This window comes from Protomyctophum parallelum (genome assembly GCF_964188405.1).
Source record: "Protomyctophum parallelum genome assembly, chromosome: 19".
Classification (NCBI taxonomy): domain Eukaryota; kingdom Metazoa; phylum Chordata; class Actinopteri; order Myctophiformes; family Myctophidae; genus Protomyctophum; species Protomyctophum parallelum.
Genome location: NC_139717.1, coordinates 7,753,977 through 7,772,358, shown reverse-complemented (window position 1 = coordinate 7,772,358; position 18,382 = coordinate 7,753,977). Strand labels below are relative to the sequence as shown.

The following is an 18,382-nucleotide window of genomic DNA, read 5'->3' as shown; positions in this document are numbered from 1 at the left end:
CAAACAAAACCAGACACACGTCCGATACAGAAGAAAACAAGCTTTTTAATTTATTTTACTTTTTACATGTGTTTTTTCTTCTTGAGATGGATGTCCCCACGAGCTTGCGGTAATTAAGTCGGCTTTTCTTGGGAAATGTAAACAATTGTCAACTTTAATTGACGTTAGCTAACTTAGCTTTTAGCTTAGCTCACGCCTTGAAAGCTACAGTAGGCTTTGCCCCTTGTGTGAGTTTACAATTAATTAGGCATTTATTAGCCCTGGTCGACCAGGGCTAGGCATTTATCAGAAGAAAGAAGTCCGCACACAGGCTCTGCTCCAGTGGTGTTTTTGTTTTATTTAAAACACCATTGGTTTAAGTGCCTTAAACTAATGGTGTTTTAAACGAAACAAAACGCCACTGAAGCAGAGCCTGTGTGCGGACTTCTTTCTTCTGATAAATGGACAGGAACTTGATGTGCGCAAGCCACCTGCTTTTTAAACGCATTTATCAGAAGCTCTTAATTCTGAGCGATTTATAGTAAGCAAGAACAAGTAACAACACATGGTAATGCATACAAAGTCATTAAGGATCATAATTAAACTTAAGAACAAACTTACGTCTGTCTAAAGCCTAGCTATCTAAAGCCCTAACCCCACATTTTGACCTAACTACAGTAGAATGTATGTATAATGAATACTATGAGCTTCCTTTTAATTCATATAAAACAGACTCTCATAGATCAATTCGATAAATCTATCGGATAAATCTACCAGTGCCTCCCAAATGTCGAGTTAACGTTCCATGGCTACAGGGTTAGCACTTTGTTTATATGTATGGGGAAATGGACTTTGATCATGGATGTCCAGTGACTATTACGGGGTTAGAGAATAGAGATCAAAACTATCATAGATTCGAAAGTTAACCGTGTCTTGATCCAAGGCTATTGCAGACTGCAGACAGATAGATGCATGAATTGAATTTGCAACAATGAAAGGGAGCGTACCTAACCTATGTTCCCCAGGTTCTATGTTCCCTGCTTACCCAAAAAAGGTTCTATGTTCCCTAGCTCTGGTCCACATTAGAGCTATGTACCAGAGCTATAATGTTCCCAGGGTTCTATGTTCCCCACTCAACTAAAAAAGGTTCCATGTTCCCCATTTTCCTCTAAAATGCTCACCCAAAAATGCAGGAAATATTAATTTTGAACTTCAAATTATTAATATAATCTCTAAACACACATAATGGGGAGAAATTACTATCAGAAACCTGCCCTTTGGGCGCCACACACACACACACACACACACACACACACACACACACCTACTTTTGGGGAATGGGTTTTTCCAAACCAGCGAGGTCACAGGAGTCCTTAACTCCTGGTTGCTCTTCAGATTCACTCCTGCTCACTAGTGACATCATTGTTTTTTTTTTCTTCATAACATGTTAACTTCTGAACTGTCCACAGCCTCCATGGTTGAGTGGGGAACATGGAACCATTTCTTTCTTTTTTGAGTAAGGACAATAGAACCTCTTAAACCCCAGGTTGGTCCGGGTGGAAAATCTGCAACATCGGAGTTGGAACCAGAGACCAATTGGGTCTCCCATTGCCCCGCTGAGCACTGATAAGAGGTGGACAGCCACTGCCCCTGCCGGTGGGGGCAATAGGCTTTCAATAATGTGCAGAAAGCCACGAAACCACTGCGAATGAGCCCATACTTATTATCATGTAACTGTTTCAGGAGCTTTGAAAGCAGTTTGGATGGCTACACAGGAGATGACCCTCTGGAGGAGTGGGACAGGTAAATGTCGATATGCAATGACGTTTTTCAACAAAACTGAAGATGACCGTAATATAATGTGCAGAACATATTATATATTTGTTCTAGATTTGCCCAGAGTCTTGAGAAGAGACTACCTGCTGGAGCTTCTGCAGGGATGCAAGATGTGTTTGACAGAATTGTGAAAAGATTTCACGATGTTAAAAGATATTCAGATGACATCAGATATGTGGGCTACTGCATTCGATTGGTAAGAATGTCGAGCTATTTCCCAAATGCATTGACACACGTTTTGATTCATTTTAGTGCAGTTTTGGGTCTTTGAAATGGTTTTAGGTGCTTTTATCATTAATTTAAATGTTCTTCTGATAAAAATACAATTACGTTGTCCTGTTTATATCATGTCTCTGAATGTACTATTCACATGTTGGTCCACACTAGATACTGGCTACACTCTATTATTTAGTCCTGCGGTTCTCACAAATTGTGCTTTTTGATTTGAATCTGTTTGGTGCAGGCAAGTTACTATGAAGATCCCACTTCTGTGTTCAGCTATGTCCACAGTAAGGGTATTGGGACTAGGACTGCAGCCTTCTATATAGCCTGGGCCCAGCAGGAAGAGCGGCAGGGGAAGCCAGAAAAGGCTGCCTCTGTCTACCAAGGAGCCATGGAGAGCCAGGCACAGCCCGCAGATGCTGTCCTCCATGAATTCAGGTGATTCCCGTTAAGCTGCAACTATCAATTATTTTCTAAACGATCATTCTATTGATAACCTTTTTCTAAGAACAGTGTTCAAGGTATCCAGCAATTGTCGATCAGATGAATGTCACAAAGACTACTTGACTTATTTTACAGTTTAAGTCAAATTCCTAATCGAATGAAGGGAAGCAAAGCACAGACTTTTAGCATCTGTGTTGAAGGTGAAGCTGTTCTCTCCATCAGTGAACAGGACAATAACAGCAGGGAGATGCTGACACCAGTGTTATGTTCTTTGAATGCATAAACTAATTGGGGGGGCTTTGGTTCTTATTTGCAGGAAGTTTGAAATGAGAACCTCCAGAGTCCAACCAGGAGTGTCAGGTGAGATATCTTAATATTCCATTAGAATTCATTTGTTGGCTTGTTTGCATTCCGTACTGTGTATGATCATGTCGGCTGTCTAATGTGTTCTATAGGCCGTGCACGGAATCCCCTTCAGGATTCCCAGGTCCTCAACCAGAATGTTGCATCAAGCAAGGTTTGTGTGTGCTTGCTGTCCCTGCCTGTGTACTCACTGACATGATTTGGTTCCATCAGGCAAGCCTTTTTTGTTTCTCCTATTATGTAGTAGCTAACAATTCTCCAAATGACACATTTGACTGCATCACAGGGCTACAGTGACTGTCTGTTCCCACCACCTCCAGTAACATCAGTCCAACTGTGAGTTACCTTTTTTGTTTCTTACTATATGCAAGTCATTTTGTTCTCAACAGTTTCAGTAGCTTAGTTCAGGGGTTCTCAACCTGGTGGTCACGACCCCTCGGGGTCGACAAATTATTTTGATTTTACATGGTACACGCATAAACTTTCCTTAATGATTATATCTGGTTTCAGGATTTATTATGTATTTTCTCTATTAAGGTTATTGTAGCAGTCAATTTGTATTGGGGAGGGGGTGGGGCTCGTGAGACCCCATGCCTAGTGGTTCTCAACGTTTTAATTTCAAGTACTTTTATTACAAGTGTACAAATGGAATCAAAATGCACTCGTGTTACAGGCCTGTAAGGGTCCCTTTGAAATTGGTACTTTCACGATCACTGAACATTATGCTGTTGAAACTGTCCAACTGCTTTATAATGCCCCCAGTGTTTTTGAATAGCCTGCTACAACGGCACATCTTCTGTTGTCAATTTACAATAAAATGTCAAATCCTTAGGATATCACGTTCAGAGAACGTTGGTGTAAAGTCGTCTGTGACGAGGTCGGATGAGCTGTCGAGGTACGACAAAGACAGCCTGGTTTGCGAGGGCTCGGAGTACTGCTTCGAGGAAGTCAGGGCTGCCAAATACTTTCTGAAGCTGAAGCAGGAACGGGAGCGGAGAGAGTTTGGTAAGTTGAGTATTAATAATATTGCAGCAGAAACTTATTGCAACATTCTTTCTCCTGTAAATGAGTGACTTTGTCATTATGTGATTTATTCAATACTTGTAACCTGTAAAACAATTAATCAAGCTATGCTAAATGATAACGACACAAAGCCCTGGGTTTGTTATGCTAAATCTCTTGCTGTGTTCTGGTTGAGCAGAGGAGAACCAGAGGCGATTGAGGGAGTCAGAGGAGAGCCTTGCTCACATGAAGAGGATGCTGGAAATTTCAGATCAGAACCAGGGGCCCACTGCAGCCAGCTGCCCTGCCGACCAGCAGGTTAGACCAGGCATTCCCAAACCTCTGCATTCTTTGCAATGGGCTCTATGCACACACCATTTTGGAAAGAACTTGTGGCCCCTTCTTCCACAGGTGTTAACACTGATGCTAATGAAGGCTCTGTTCCATTCTGGCAAACGGAGGGGTGCTGCTCTGTCTCAAAGTGTCCTTAATGGGTTCCAAATGGCCCCATACGGGTGTGGCAGACAATGTAGGTCCAATGGGGATCCCTTTTTTTTTTTTTTTTAGAAAGTGTCCAATTTAGAATGCAACATGCATGTAATGTATTTACAAGGAATACAGTCCATTATATTATACGATGTAATATTCTGAACTGGATGTATTTAGTTCGGTTACAAATGGAAATCTGTTTTGCATAGGCCCACATATCTGCCCAGTCCTCATGCCATGCTCTTTGATGTCAAATAAAAATGACCATTACTTTCAATGAGATTTGTTGAGTGCCTTTCTGGTCACCCAAGGACACTTTAAAAAATCACACCAGTGTGAACCAAGTGGTGCAACTCCCGTGCGTCCAGCAGGTGGCAGCCATGTCACATACTTCTCTCGGTCCAATTTCACGCATGCACACCACTCGTGCTCATAGTTACACATACACAGGTACATGGACATTGCATGCTGGATGTAGAAGTGGTTGCACCACTTAAAAACAGAAAAGCTAATTGTAAACTGCCAAATGATGTTACAGGGAGCGGTAGGAAGTGCTTTCAGTGTCCCTAGATTTGTCCAGCCTTCTTCCAGCCTCTCCCAGTTGTGGACTAACCATGAGCTGGAACAAGATGCCATTGTTGCACAGTGGGATCATTTCAACCGCATCTGTGGCTTTAACGTATCCCACGATGCCTCTGTCCAGGCCAAGAGGAGCATCCATTCATCAGAGGTGCCCCTGCCATCGGTAATGGTTGTCCTGAACATGGATATTGTAAAAAGATGCCTCACTGGCCGCTGTAGTTCATTGGAGCGATGTGTCTCCCAATGAAGGCAGGAAGTCAAGCGGAAGTGCAGTGCTGAAGGCTTTTTTATTTTTTTAACAAATCTTTAACGGTCATGACATACAAGACAAACGCAAACAACAGTTATTAATACAACATCAGAGGCAGGGGGGATTACTAACAGAACATTAAAGAGTGAACACAAACGGTTCTCCGAAGCTTTCTTATTTAGAAGTGCTGAAGGCACGCTGCCCAAGTGACGTCACTCATGTGACTCCATGTCTCTCGCTGTCGCTCAAGTGACTACTGGCCCATCACGGCGCATCTTTTCCGGGACTTCCGTTACGCACGTGGAAGCTTGACAAGCTTCTGCTCATTGAAGGCAAATTCTTCTTTGCAAGGAATCTTGGGACACTAGGCTGTCGCAATCATGACATATATTGTGTTTTTGGCCGTTGAACATCCAGCACAGGGCAGATATGACAAATAACTTGCATAGAAATGTGTCAAATGCTGACAATGACGGCTACCAATAATCAAGATGAATCATGTACTATGGAGGACCATATTTAATAATTTTATACCCATTCAGGACGCAAACCCCTTTTGGTGTTTTTACCCCTTTTGGGCTTCTTGAGAAACTGGATTCCTAAATGTTTTTTTTTTTTTTTTTGTGGTGCAACCACTCCCTTACGGAGCTGTGTGTGGGTGCCTGGCTAGGTGGGTATGAGCACGAAAATAGCATGTTTGTTTTTCACCACCTGTGCGCAACATGACACACGCACACATTAACTGTATATATGATTTCGGGTGTGCCAGTACAGTAGAGGGAGCCCCACACGGTAACTGTCTTTTCTCAACCGTTTCGCACGTGGGGCGGCTCGCCGGAATCGGCCCGGCCCCCTGGCCGTGTTCCTGGGGTCTGGATGTTCCGCGGTTTCCCCGGGGACCCCCACATGGTAACTACAGTTTTTCAACTGTTTCGGATGTGGGGCGGCTTGCCGGAACCGGGCCGGCACCCTGGCCGTAATCCTGTGGGTCTGGAACTTCAGAGTTGCACCACTCACTTCACACGGGTGTGATTTATTTTTAAAGTGCTACTCTTGTTGTGAGTGATTTCGGCTATTCTACTTTTTTTTGTTGTTGGTGAAAACGACAACAATGAAACTATTATGCAAACATAATTGTGACCATTTTCCATTGTGACAGGCCTACCGAGTGCCCGCCACCCTCCCTCCAGCACCCCAGGAGCAGCATCAGTGGAGCTTTGAGAGTTCATCTCTGATCTCCCACAGACCAGCCTGTGTCCTGGAAGTCCCATACCAGGGTGCTGCGGTCCAACCTGATGGGCTGTTGCCCATCCACACAGATCGGTGAGTAGTTCATCTCATCAATGAGACCTTCGAGTGCTTTTCAACAGTATATTCTCTTGACTTGATTTGTGATTGTGTGTGTGTGGCTTTGCTTTCATGTCTGCCTAAAGCCGTTTCCTGTTAAATATTGTAGTTGTGTAGAGGGACCATAAACGGTAGCCCTTACCAATGAAAATATTTTTTTGGTGCTAGCCCCTCCTATATCCAGCTTTTACAAACTTTATCTTGCACAAACATTAAATTGATTAAGTGGGGAATTTTACATCTGTGTCTGAGCAAATGGATAGTGTCTATTTGACTTCATGATGTACGATAAGAGTGCCCCTCACTTCACACAGGTGTGATTTATTTTACTATTTGTTTAGAATTCTATCTGTACCTTCCGTTTCCAGCGTTCCATCTGTTGGTGAGATGACTGAGCCTGAGGAGAAGTTGGATGGTAAGTAACTGACTAGTGGCTGCCTGGAAACCTGGGTGTTGTTTACTGCAGTGGATGTAGTTGGGTCTACAGCCTCGTTGTGAGCTTGTAGATCAGCTACCCTCACGTGCCAGTGTATGATACATTTCAAAAAGGGATATTGACTGTCCTCTTCTTTGGCCGTGTCAGTGTCTCAGGGCGGTACTACAGGCAACCTGTCTCACGTCACTCCCAACACGTCTATGGGCCTTGCGCACGCCACACCATCCAGGGTGCTCCCCTCGCCTACGGTCAACACCCGTGAAGCTCTGGGTCAGTGCCGATCACCCCTTCTCTCCGTTCCTCTCCACCATTTAGCAACCCAACTGTAAATTGGTAGTCTCGTGATATCGATCATAGCACCAGCTATGTTAATGAAAAAAACATTTAGCAAGTAATGTCCCTTGCAAAATGTGTTGGACTAATGACACTGTTTCAGTACATTTACAGTAAGACGCATGCATGGGTGACAGCCTAGGAGGTCATGAGGCTCTATTGTCTGAAATGTCTTTATCCACCCTCCAGATGCCATCATGGATATGTTTCAGGCCCCAACCCTGCTGGAAGACTCGAATGCATCACTGCTCCAAGCTGCAATTGGTATGTCCTTAAGGGGAGGGGGTGGTATATGCACACCAGGTGTTTAGCGTAATGCTTATCCCATTCTGACCTGGGAATGATTCTACAAATTTCTTCTAAATAATGACAAATAAAAAATAGCAGACCTACAAGCGCTCATTCTATGTCAATTTGATAGTTCCAATGTTTGGAACTATAGCCCATAGCACCCCGCTTTGCAGCGAGATCAAAGCAAGTCGCCACTGTTACTAGATTACTAGTCCAGCTGGTTTTCTCATTGGCTGACGTATGAGCGCACAGCAAATATGTCTGCGGAAACTGACACTGAGGCAGTTATAGTGGACACGCAGGTAATGCTTGTTTTGTTTCTCCCCCTCTTCCTGGCCCTTGATGTTTTGAAGGTGTACCGTTGTCCTGTAAACCCCCCACCAACCCAACACCATTTACAGTCTTCACGGATGAGGATAATCAGGAGAACTGCAGGTAAAAATACAGGCCTTTGCAATCTTCGTTTGGGTAATTACAAAAATATAATCCAATCCTGGTGTATTACTACAAATAATGAAAAGGTTAACCATTTTTAAACTTAAGTAATCTTATGTTCCACTTTCTCAGGGCCGCTGCCTCTGTAGCCGAGAAGCCCAGAGCTGCAAGGGCCCTGTCTGTACTGGATGTCTCTAAATCAGGCAGACCCAATGTAAGTAACTTTATTGTCTGTCTCGCTGTCAAATCTAGCTACTTGTGTACAACAATCTCGTGCGATTAAGTAGGGCAGTGGTTCCCAAACTGTGGTGTGTGCACCCCTTGTGGTGCACTAGTGCCTTCTAGGGCATACATGGGCAACTGACTGCCCAGGGGCCACATGCGGCCCCCACCATCAATTAATGTGACCTGCAAGTTAATATCCAAATACTATTGATTTCAGCTGTTACAATTCCGAACATGCAACCACGATCTGCTTGAATTACTTGAGTCTAAATTAGCAGCTTAATGACTAGTACTAAAATGTTGTCTTTTTAATGTCCAATGCATTTAAAAGGCATTTTTAAATGAAAAAAGATTCAGGATTCCAATTGGCAAAACGTGATTCAGGATTTCAATTCAAATATAGCAGATCAAGCTTGTTTTGAGCTTGTATGTAGCTCGCCTATTTTGCCTTTTGTGGGTGGGGGAAGTCAGCTAGGTTGGGAGGTAACAGGGGTTGCATGGCCTAAAGGTTTGGGAACCGCTGCTGAAGTTGGGGCATTAATTTACGTGGGAACAAACCTAAAAAGTACCTCGTCGTAGGTGGAGGCCGCTGTGACCGCAAGTTAACAGACTCATGGTGAGACCATGTTGAGGGCCCAATGCTCCATGTTTGATTGACCATACTCTGTGTATACATTGTCAACCCAGGATACTCCTTCAGAGCTGATGCCGGAGGAGAGCACAATGTGGGGGCCTCGGTACAACGCCCTAAACTCCCTGGACGCCTGTCCCAACAGCTCTACAGACTTCGCCATGGCTGCACATTTGGTGTCTACTCCCTTCACGTACAAAACCTTCAGAGAGCAGGAACAAGGTAGCCGTCCTCGGAATGTACTTCAGTTGGTTTATTTCAGAGGTTCACAAAGATGGACCCTTACAGGTCTGTAACTCTATGAGTGTGAACATGCGTATACTTAGAGTTGTGGGGGTCCTGTTTTAGTTTTTTTTTTTTACATTTCTGTGCAACTATTCAGAATACAGTCGAAACATTTGGTCCGAAAGGGATGGCACCAAAAAATCCCTTGCTGTCTTTTTTTCTATTTAGGCCCTATACATATTGTGTGCCTTTCATGTCTAACCATGCTGCTACCATTTTTAAGTGGTTTTTAAGTTAAATATATCTTTGTCTATAGGTCCAGATGACCGGTGGGGAAGGGGTTTTGGAGACTTGGAGGAGAAACGACACAGGCCCCAATCCGCAAAACTCAGGTAATTTGCCATCTAGTTGCTCCAGTCCACCACCAACACTGTATGTGTGCTAATAAAACCTGGGCCAAATTGGAAAAACTTTGATTATAGCCTGTTTTGGTGTCCTAGGATTCAGTCGGTTGCTACACTAGGTGGCAGTATCGTTGCTGTTGGGCAGAAATCGTATTACTAATCTTCCTTCCTCTCGTTCCAGCCCCATTGTAGAGAACGCGTCGGACGAGAAGCTGTCTGAAACGGCGCTGGGCCTTTCCAGGCTCCAGGGAACCATAGTGGGAGAAGGCCTCCCGTCGGGCCAGCAGCACAATGTCACCTCGTCTTTCTCCAACACTGTGACCCAGCCCCCTCCCACTGACAAAGCGCTCTCCTTCAGAGATGTCCCCACAGACACCGCTGTGCTCTCCATCAGAGATGTCCCCACAGACACCGCTGGCCCAGATAGCCCAGCTAAGGCCACACAGGCACCAAGCTGGCAGGTGTACGTCAGCCCGGAGCAGTCTGAGAATCTAGCGTCTCATCTCTGCCAGATACCCAAAAGTTCAAGCCGGCGGATGTCCGTGTCCCACGCCTTTACTGTTTGGAGTGACCATGACAGTCCCGAGAAGGCTCAGATGAAAACGGGTTTCCCGAGTGATGTTCCCATGAGCCCGGAGTGTGCACCCAAACCCAATTGGATGTCGGGCTTCGCGAGTCCCGAGGTAGTGATGGAGCCGGACCTGGATGCCTTCGAGAGTCCCCATTGTGCTCAACAAGCAGCCGCCTTCCCTCGGCAGAGTGTTGAAGTCCCGATGACTCCAGAACCCCCACAGTTCTTTGCAACCAAACCCAATTGGCTGTCCCGCATCCCGAGTCCTGAGGTAGTGACTGAGCCGGACCTGGATGCCTTCGAGAGTCCCCATTGTGCTCAACGAGCAGCCGCCTTCCCTCGGCAGAGCGTTGAAGTCCCGATGACTCCAGAACCCCCACAGTTCTGTGCACCCAAACCCAATTGCCTGTCCCGCATCCCGAGTCCTGAGGTAGTGACTGAGCCGGACCTGGATGCCTTCGAGAGCCCCCATTGTGCTCAACAAGCAGCCGCCTTCCCTCGGCAGAGCGTTGAAGACCCGATGACTCCAGAACCCCCACAGTTCTGTGCACCCAAACCCAATTGGCTGTCCCGCATCCCGAGTCCTGAGGTAGTGACGGAGCCAGACCTGGATGCCTTTGCTAGCCCCCATCATGCGCATCAAGCAGCTGCTTTCCCGCGGCAGAGCGTTGTCCCCATGATGACGCCAAAACGACCCAGCTTCTGCACCGATGTGCCCATGAGCCCCATGGAGAGGTCGTGCTTGGAGTCTGTGGATGAACCAATGAGTCCAGTCCAAGGGCTTACATTGAGTTCTGATGCGTCCATGAACCAGGCAGTACCAGACTGCAGTGCGGGAGGCCTGATTTCGGATCCCTGGGATGATGAGCTAATAGCCAATTTGTTGTCCACACTGTCCATTCCACTGGCATCTCACCCACAGTGCAACACCTGGCAGTGTGACATGCCCAGCATTGCGCCCAAGGCGACCATCTCCATGGGTAATGGTATGTGACACTCTCATTGTATCTGTTGCTCAGATGTAACAGAAATTCCACAATTATTCTAGTCTAAAGATTTAAAAAAAAAGAAATCACACCTGTGAACACGAGTCTGTTCCCCAGACGTGTTGTCAGCATGTAGTTGTAGAATGCGTAGTTTGGAGAGTTTCTCACATGTAACAATATTAGTACTTTGATACTGTAAGTATATTTTGATGTCTTTGCTTTTGTAGTTTTACTTGTAAAAAGTGTTATATTTCGCTATTTGTCTTGAGTAAAACAGCAGTACTTCCGCCACTGACAGGTAAGGATAAGTCCATACGGGTCGATGCAGTTCTTGGAACAGGTGCCTTTGCGACTGTCTACCAGGCCATGGACCAGGCGTTGGGCATCAAAATGGTTCTAAAGGTAACACCAAACCTCTGCATTAACCAAACGTATCTTTGAACCACTTGGTTTGACCCGCCCCGTGTGTTTGAGAACTACTTTCTTTCCTAAAACAGTTAGGATTTAGACAAGCTATTTGTAGAATTTGGGTCTTAATTGGAAATTGGTTAAAGTATGCCATGAAGAACACTCAACAGGTGCCTATTAATTCTGATCTTCAATACATTGTGTTTGGTAACGTAGGTCCAGAAGCCAGGCCATCCGTGGGAGTTTCACATCAGCACACAGCTGGATGCTCGACTGGCACCAGATGTGCGGCATCTCTTCAGTAGATTTCACTCTGCCCACCTCTTCAGGGATGGAAGCGTGCTGCTTGGAGAGCTCCACGGTTATGGAACTCTACTGGTGGGTTCACATTGGGGGACCGCATGCCGTCCGAAATGCGGACTAACGTCTGCTCCCGTGCTTGCAGTCAAGTCATTCGGCTTCCATTGACTATGACGACACACAAATCAGAAAATTGCTGAGCTACAAGGTCACAAAGTGTCACAGCGTTGTAACCTTGTAGATCAGCCATTTGTGGTTTATTTGTCATTCTAAGTTGGAGTATTAAGTGGGCATACTAGCAATAGAGTAAATTTATCACGGTGAAAGCAACTTGTGTCACAGAATCAGATCTCGACAAGGGAAGCCAGATGCCTCAGCGCAGTTCTGTGTATTGTGCCGTACTGTTTATGAAACTACTTTCGCGCCATTTCACAAATCACAGTTTTGGACTTGCGTCAGTCGCATGCACCAATTCAGGATGAAAGTAAAACAAAATCTCACGACTGACGACGCTTTGTCCCCCAGAATGCGGTCAACTTGTACAAGAAGAGTGCAAGTCTAGGTGACAAGCTGATGCCCCAGCCGGTGGTCATGTACCTCACCATGTGCATCCTATACATGGTGGAACAGCTGCACAAAATCCACATCGTCCACGCTGACATCAAGCCTGACAACTTCCTGTTGGGAGAGAGGTGGGTTGGGCCATATTTCATATCAATATCTTAATCCGAAAGCATCTGGGTTGTTTTAGATTTTATAAATGGTAGATTCTATACATTCTATATATTTTTTTTATTTTACAAATTCATATAATTTTGGGGCTCCTCCATGGCACAGATGTTTTAAGACCTGAGGCAATTACAATTGCCTTCTAAAAATCGGTAGTTCTCAATGGGTTAATGGTGTGATCTTCTGGTTTTAATCACTAAAGTTATGCCTTATTTTATACTTTGTGAGCTGCTATCTTTGAAAATTGTGGAAGAAATGATATTCACAACATGTCGCAATATCGATACTAGTATTTGGTTTAAAAAAAAGTGATTTTTGTCCCCATCGCCCAGACCTAGAGGAAGTGGGGTTTTTGCATATACTGTACAATCTATTAATGAGCATGAGGGTACGTCACACTGGTCCTTACATTGACCATTTACCTAATTGGAGCATATTCTTGTACAGTATAAACCCGTCTGATACTGGCAAAAGACCCCACATTGAATGCAGCGTCTCTTGCATGTATTTTTAAATGTAATAATAAAGTACTAGAACATTGTCTTTTTTTGTGTTACTTTTAGGTTTATGAAAAATACAATGTTTGAGCCAGATAACTTGAATCATGGCCTGTCCCTGATCGACCTCGGACAAAGCATTGACATGGAACTCTTCCCCCCTGATACGGCCTTCACCGCCAAGTGTATGACCTCCGGGTTCCAGTGCACTGAGATGCTCAGTGGCAGACCATGGACATATCAGGTATTTATAACCTCCAGGCAGTGCACTGAGATGCTCAAGGACCGACTGTATTAACCAAACCTGCCATCCCGGGGGCGGCAGTGGCTCAGGGGTAGAGTGCCTGGATGGCAACCGCAAGGTTGCCAGTTCAAACCCGGGCTCCCCCAGAGTTACTGTCGAAGTGTCCTTGAGCAAGACACTGAACCCCTAATTGCTCCCGATGTGCTAGTTGGTGCCTTGCATGGTTTCCGCTGCCATCGGTGTATGAATGGGTGAATGTAATGCACAATCTCTGTAAAGCGCCTTGGATAAAGGCGCTATATAAATGCACCATTTACCATTTATCCCTATTTTGGGTTATTATAGGTGGACCTTTTCAATTAGTGTTGCACGGGTTGACCTGTAACCCGTGGGTGCCCATGGGCTACCCTCGGGTCTGGTCAGAGTGGGTCAAGAAATGTTGACTTTCTTACAGGTGTGGGTCAAATTATCATGAAACCCCCGCGGGTCATCCCCCCCCCCCCCCCCCCCCAAGATTAGCATCACTAGTTTCAATATCATTGAAATCGCCCATGTTCACTTGAATACTGGACTACTCGCCCCGGTGCTTGCCCGTTTTTCCTCCCGGAATTTTCCCCAGTGAGGGGGATAACTTTGTAATATGCTATTGGCTGTTTGTATTCTTTTTGGAAAAATATAAAAAGATACTCCTGTGGAAAGGCTATATTATTTGACTTATATTTAACCTATAAACAATTTAGTATTATTTAGTATATGTAAGGTTTTGCCCCCTCAAATGGTACCTCGTCAGATAATCCCCACATATCCTACAACAACTTCTGTGAACAGACTTCACTGTAGTAGCTTTTCATAAATTATATTTGTACTTAGGCTGTTCTGCTGTCATGAAAGTTTATAGTTAGAGAAATTCAAAGTCCAGCCGTCTGCTGTCCAGCCTCTCCCACCCCTCACTGGGGAAAATTCTGGGAGGAAAACAGAAACGGGGCGAGTAGTCTTGTTACCGTTCACTTGACCCCAGAAACACTGTTCTTCCCCAGCCAAAAACATTCAGAAACACTGGTCTAGACTAAATGTTTTTTATTAAAAAAAATTTGACACTTTGAGCTTGTAGATCAGCTAGTTGTGGCATTTGCAGTGCGATGAAGTGAACAAGCACACCATTCAGTATTGAGGTGACAGAATAGAACTGGGTAGAGTTCAATGGAGAAGTGGTGCCTGCCGTGTTCTATTCTGTTCCTCATGCTATGTACTGTTGTAGGGCTTTGAGTGATTGATGGTCTGGTAGACTGACTGTGTTCCTGTTTCAGACGGACTACTTTGGCATCGCAGGGACGGTCCACTGCATGCTTTTTGGGACTTACATGCAGGTTACAAACGAGGATGGAGTTTGGAAGACAAACGGCAACTTTAGGAGGTAAATGTGGTGGTTTACTTTGAATCAAATATTTTAGTTGTGCAGTCAAACACTAGTTTTTGATGATTTCAACAACACTACTGACTGAGTTTAAGTTGCAATTCCTTCTATTGACATCCCTATTGATGAGATGGTTCATCTGCTTGTATTAACCCATTTAGATCCGAGGTCGATTCTACAAATGTCTTCTAAATCCTGACAGTTTTCTGAAAAACCTGTTTCTATATCAGTGGTTCTCAAACTATTCCATGTCGAGGAGCCCCAGAATTATATGTAATTGGCCGCCGATATGTTGTTCCAGGTAGGGATGCTCCAATCAGGTTTTTTGAACCGATGCCAATCACTGATTGTTTTTCTAATGATCGGCCGATACAATAGGTCCGATACTGATCTTGTGAATGGTGCAAAATTATTTCAAAACCGTTCGTGTGTGGGGAGGAAGGGGAGAATGTTTAGGCCTGTCACAAAAATGCCAAATTATATTGTACTCTATCTGATTGACATTTATACCACTTAAATGGTGTAAAAGATCAGTTTCTCCTGATAGGGTAAATTGCAGATCACAGATGGGGTAAATGCTGATTACCGATCAGTCTGTGAATATCGGTCGATCTGGCCGATTATCGGAGCCTCTCCAGTTCCAGGGACCCCCAGAAGCAAAGATTTGAGTTAAAAACGTTCGCTCTGAAAGAATATATATTCAAAGATTTGCGACACATTTTCAAAAACTTAATTTATTTTTCCGCATCAAGTGCCACGCTACGAGCTTATAGATCTGCTATTTTTCAATTGAAGTGTAACATAATGCTTTTAACACTAAGACGTTCCCGTCCAGAATGGGTTAAATATTGGAAGGTGCAATATCTTTTAAAAAGTTGCTATCCTACGTTTGTCATGTTATGAGCAACACTTTGTCATACTCGTACTGCATGATTCTTCGAAGTGTTCTCCTCTTGCTCTATTGAGCACTTGCATTAACGGCATGTGCAAGCTTAACCACTTAACCCCGCCCTGACTGGGGCATATTTGGCAAAAATAGCTGATCTACAAGCTACTAGATCAGTTATTTTTGGCTAACAGATTTTGTGTATATAGATGGAAAAAGAAGAAATGTACAGAGCCAATTCAAAGTCCAGTTTACCAGTGGTTTTCAGTGGTTTAAGTGTTCACTCGTTAAAACCAGCTGTGTCATTGTCGCTGCATCTGCTATTAAAAAATAGCAGATATACAAGCTTGCTGCCTGTCACTGCAAGATCGGTACATCTGCTATTCGTGAAAGTGAACTACTGAGAATTTAGACTACTTCCAAAAGTATGAAATGTTGGACGTTAACCCATCTTTGTCTCCCTTCCACAGGAACCCCCACAGTGAGCTGTGGTGCGAGTTCTTCCACACGCTGCTCAACATCCCAGACTGCGGCTCTCTGCCCTGTCTGAGCAGCCTCCGCAGCAGACTGGCCTCCATCCTTAAGGACCACTACGCCAACAAGCTGCCGGGCAGTGTCCGTCGCCTGGTGGTTCTGCTCCTGGAGAACCGGCCTTCCAAGAGATAGATCAACCACTGTTTTAATTTTTACTGTTGAGTCCACTGTTTTATTTTTTACTTTTTGTAAATAAACGTAATTTCAGACACTTTTTAGTGTTCTGTTACAAAACTGCCTTTTTGTAAGTTTTGTTGGGCTGGCGGCGTGTTTCCTCCTCCGTGTCATCAGTGCCCATACCCGAAGGCGGGGTTGGCGAAAGGGCCTTTCTGTGTGGAGTTTGCATGTTCTCCCCGTGTCCCCTAGGGTAGATACCCTCACAAAAACATGCCGTAATCCTGGTCTCTAAACTGCCTCCCCCTGGCCAGCCGGGACGCCTGAGGGGAAAGGAACTGGTTGGAATAACGTGCTCCTTCCACGCGCTACGTCCATCCAGGGAAACTCGATCCCCCGTCAGGTGTAAAGGAGCAACTTGGACACTCAAGCATGAAGGAAGCATGAGTTAAGTCCGTTGCTCTCCCTAGGTTGGCGGAGGGTGTGTAGAGCCCAGGATCACATCACAGGATGATTGACACAGGGGTGAAAAATGGGTTACAAAATCGTGGGACAAAAAATATAAATTAAAAAAAAAAAAAGTTTTGTTGGGCTTAGCCATGGCCTAATTTGTGGTCTGTTTGGACTCATTGGACCCATGGTGGTCCCAAGACCCAAACATTGTACTGTAGAATGTGGGTTCCAAATTATTATTATTTTTACTAGCTGCGAAGCAGGCAGGTCTACTATGTCAGGTTGGTAGTGGCAATTTATTTCATTGGCTGCCTTGTCTCTAGGCAATCAGACTTTTTGTCTCTAGCTGACCTCTCAGCCAATGGGATAGCATTGCAGCCAGCAAGTTGCAGCAACAACCCACTAGTTATTTCACCCACAATTCTGCAGATATAATGCAGCTGGTAATTATGACTTATGTCAATTCTTGTTTTTAATGGTATCAAATGGGTCTGTGGCCTATTGGATATCAGACTGGTGGTCCTTTAAATGAATAAAGGTTGAGAATCACTGTCCTAGTAGCCAAAAAGTGAGTGTTTTCTTTTTGCAAAGCTAATGCCTAGAATGGATTCAGCATCATGAAAACCCCCTAGTTTAACACATCACATGCTACATGATATTTTGAATATTTTGCCTGGTTGTAATTGGTATGGTCACATTATGAAAATTGCCCAACATATGCAAGTTGGCATCTGGCAGTTTCTACATGCTGGGACCCATACTAAACATTTCTAACATAAAATATTGGGGTACTCAACATGTCCGCGTTCACCATGTGGCTCTATGGGCTGGCTACTAGACCATATTGTTTCTGCTAGTCTAATAAATGCAGTCGGTATTGAATTCACAGGCAAAGTGGTCCTGTCATTGACTGAAATAAAACCTGGCTGTCTCAGTAATGTCATGCCTTAACTGGGCTATATGCAATATATTCCTAAAGTACAAAGCAGAATGTGGACCTATAGCTAAGACCTGGCCTCTCCCACTTTTTTTTGAACCAGACCTTCAAAATCTCTTCCAAATCCGTCAAGGCCTGCCATACTGTATGCACTGGAATAATATGTGCATGACATTTCTTTTTTAAAATAACGTTTTATCATAATAGGAAAACTATTGGTGGAGAGTTTTGTCTACTCTAAACCATGTTATGCTTAGCTGTGATTGGACCATAGCAGTTTGGGCAGGGGCTTAGCTATAGGTCACATGGTCATCGCTTAAATATTGCAGCAGGTAAAAGGTGCCGCTGATTTTAATTGACTTTGATAACTTTAATTCTTCTACATGTAGCTGCTCTCTAAAGTCCTGAGTCCTGACGGTGCTGTGGATTCAAACCTGGCTGGGTCTCCCACCCACACAAGCCCTACAATTTTTGCTCAAATGAAATCCTGGGAACCACTACCGAGGCTATGCTCTGGGTTTTTCCTGCAGTACCACTTGTCAGCCAGTAGTCGTCTTACCAGACCACATATAAGAATGCAACCATACTTAAAGTCAAATTGCATTCCATTGAAAAGGTTTTAGTGTAGTTTTAATGTATGACTGTGTATCTGTCAATCTGAAACGTAACTAATCAAGTAAAATAAAATAAACTCCAGCATTGTGTATAGTGTAGGCCAATATGTAATATGTGACGCATAGAGATTAGGAGGTCTGTCACTCAAATCAGACTTATATTTAGCTCTGTCCAGCTGTAGCGCAGTGTTGCCAAGTGTG

At 44.4% G+C, this 18,382-nt stretch overlaps 1 protein-coding gene across 1 annotated transcript; it reads left to right on the top strand.

Moving 5' to 3' along the window:
- Window positions 1-16,245, top strand: bub1 (BUB1 mitotic checkpoint serine/threonine kinase). The gene is made up of 24 exons (XM_083790092.1): window positions 1-109; window positions 1,723-1,782; window positions 1,870-2,011; window positions 2,279-2,475; window positions 2,798-2,841; window positions 2,937-2,998; window positions 3,131-3,180; window positions 3,677-3,849; window positions 4,046-4,164; window positions 6,327-6,490; window positions 6,883-6,929; window positions 7,098-7,220; window positions 7,473-7,547; window positions 7,928-8,009; window positions 8,142-8,223; window positions 8,922-9,087; window positions 9,407-9,482; window positions 9,676-11,051; window positions 11,350-11,453; window positions 11,676-11,837; window positions 12,285-12,451; window positions 13,052-13,229; window positions 14,537-14,643; window positions 16,000-16,245. The coding sequence occupies exons 1-24, from the start codon at window positions 87-89 to the stop codon at window positions 16,193-16,195; spliced, it is 3,975 nt and encodes a 1,324-aa protein (XP_083646218.1). The 5' UTR covers window positions 1-86; the 3' UTR covers window positions 16,196-16,245.
- Window positions 16,246-18,382: the final 2,137 nt, after the last annotated feature.

What these genes read in the sequence shown, in the direction of transcription:
- bub1 (XM_083790092.1), top strand. Translation starts at nt 87, where the DNA reads ATGGATGTCCCCACGAGCTTGCG. An exon ending in CAACACCCGTGAAGCTCTGG is followed by an intron (nt 7,221 to 7,472) that starts GTCAGTGCCGAT and finishes TCCACCCTCCAG; the next exon opens with ATGCCATCATGGATATGTTT. An exon ending in CTTCAGAGAGCAGGAACAAG is followed by an intron (nt 9,088 to 9,406) that starts GTAGCCGTCCTC and finishes CTTTGTCTATAG; the next exon opens with GTCCAGATGACCGGTGGGGA.